This window comes from Papaver somniferum, chromosome 7 (genome assembly GCF_003573695.1).
Source record: "Papaver somniferum cultivar HN1 chromosome 7, ASM357369v1, whole genome shotgun sequence".
Lineage (NCBI taxonomy): Eukaryota > Viridiplantae > Streptophyta > Magnoliopsida > Ranunculales > Papaveraceae > Papaver > Papaver somniferum.
The window spans coordinates 479,879-481,332 of NC_039364.1; the positions used below are offsets into that span (position 1 = coordinate 479,879).

At 36.2% G+C, this 1,454-nt stretch overlaps 1 protein-coding gene across 1 annotated transcript; it reads right to left on the bottom strand.

Moving 5' to 3' along the window:
• Positions 1 to 456: 456 nt before the first annotated feature.
• Positions 457 to 1,238, bottom strand: LOC113300527. Its single transcript, XM_026549733.1, has 2 exons — positions 840 to 1,238; positions 457 to 756 (listed from the first exon to the last, which is right to left on the bottom strand). Exons 1-2 carry the CDS (start codon positions 1,236 to 1,238, stop codon positions 457 to 459), a joined length of 699 nt encoding a protein of 232 aa, XP_026405518.1.
• Positions 1,239 to 1,454: the final 216 nt, after the last annotated feature.

Sequence of the window (1,454 nt, forward strand, 5' to 3'; positions counted from 1 at the left end):
CTAATCTTATCATAGGCCTTACTAATATCTATTTTTAAAGCAAAAGGAAACTAAAACAGAGTTTTATTTAGACATAGTATGAATAATTTCTTTCGCAATAACTATGTTGTCTATAATAGATCTGCTAGGGATAAAAGAAGATTGTGCTTTGTCCACTAGTCTATCAAGGTGGATTCTAATTCTCTGAGCTAGAATTTTTGTAACTACTTTGTACATAATGTTTGTTAGAGAAAAAGGTCTAAACTCATAAGGGAGCATAGGGTTTTTGACTTTAGGAATTAACACTATGTTGGTGTGATTTAATCCTAGTGGGAGAGTTGCATAAGAGAAAATATTTTGGATTGTTTTAGTTACCTCATCTTCTATCAGCTCCCAACATTGTTTGTAGAAGAGTGCAGGCATCCCATCTGCACCTGGAGCTTTCAAACTTTTCATTCTCTTAATTGTATTCCACACCTATTCCTTCATTGGAACCATTGGGATATTAGCATTGCTGGAGTTATCAATTCTGGAGTTTGTTTGAAACTGAATTGGATGCTTCATTTCATCTGGGTCTCTCTTGAAAATATCTGTAAAGTGTTCAACTAGATACTGCACAATGCCCTTTGCATCTGTAACCCACAAACCATTTGGTAGCTTAACAGCATCTATCTGGTTCTTCTTCTTCCTTTGCAGCACTGACATGTGAAAAGCTTTGGTATTCTTATCTATGTTAGGGACCCATTTTACCTTGCTTCTATGCTCATAGTATCTTCTCTGCATCACATTTAACTTTTCTATTTCCGTACACAACTCCTTCCCTTCTTTTTTGTGTCTCTAATATGTGCTTCCATTTGAACCTTCAAAAGTTTTTCTTTTAGTTCTTCATCATCTCTAAATATGTTCCCAAAATTCTTCCTGCTCCATTTATTTAACTCTTCTCCCACCTCCCCGATCTTCCTGGTAGTCTCATTGGGGTTTGACAGCCAAGCATCATGAACTACATCTTGGAAAGCAGGGTGATTTATCCAGTAAAATTCAAATTTGTTGGCATGCTGTCTTTTCCTCTTACCAGTTCTATGAGTGTTTACTAGAATAGGAGCATGATCACTGCTAATTCTAGGCAAATTTAGAACAATTTTTTCTTGAAACATGAAGAACCAATCTTGTGTGCACATTGCCCTGTCCAATATTTCAAATATAGGTTCATTTTCTACAGCTCCATTTGACCAAGTAAAAGCAGGGCCAACAAAACCCATATCTATAAGCCCCCTGTCTTTGATGAAGTTCTTGAATTCAGTATTAGCATAGTTTATTGTTTGGTTTCCTCCGTTTTTCTCACTAATGGAACATATTGCATTAAGATCTCCTACTAAACACCATGGGTTTTGTATTTGAGTAGTCACTACAAAAAAACCTTGCTTAAGCGACCAAAAAATTTCCAACTGCCCAGTATTTTGGTCCCTCCAACAGTT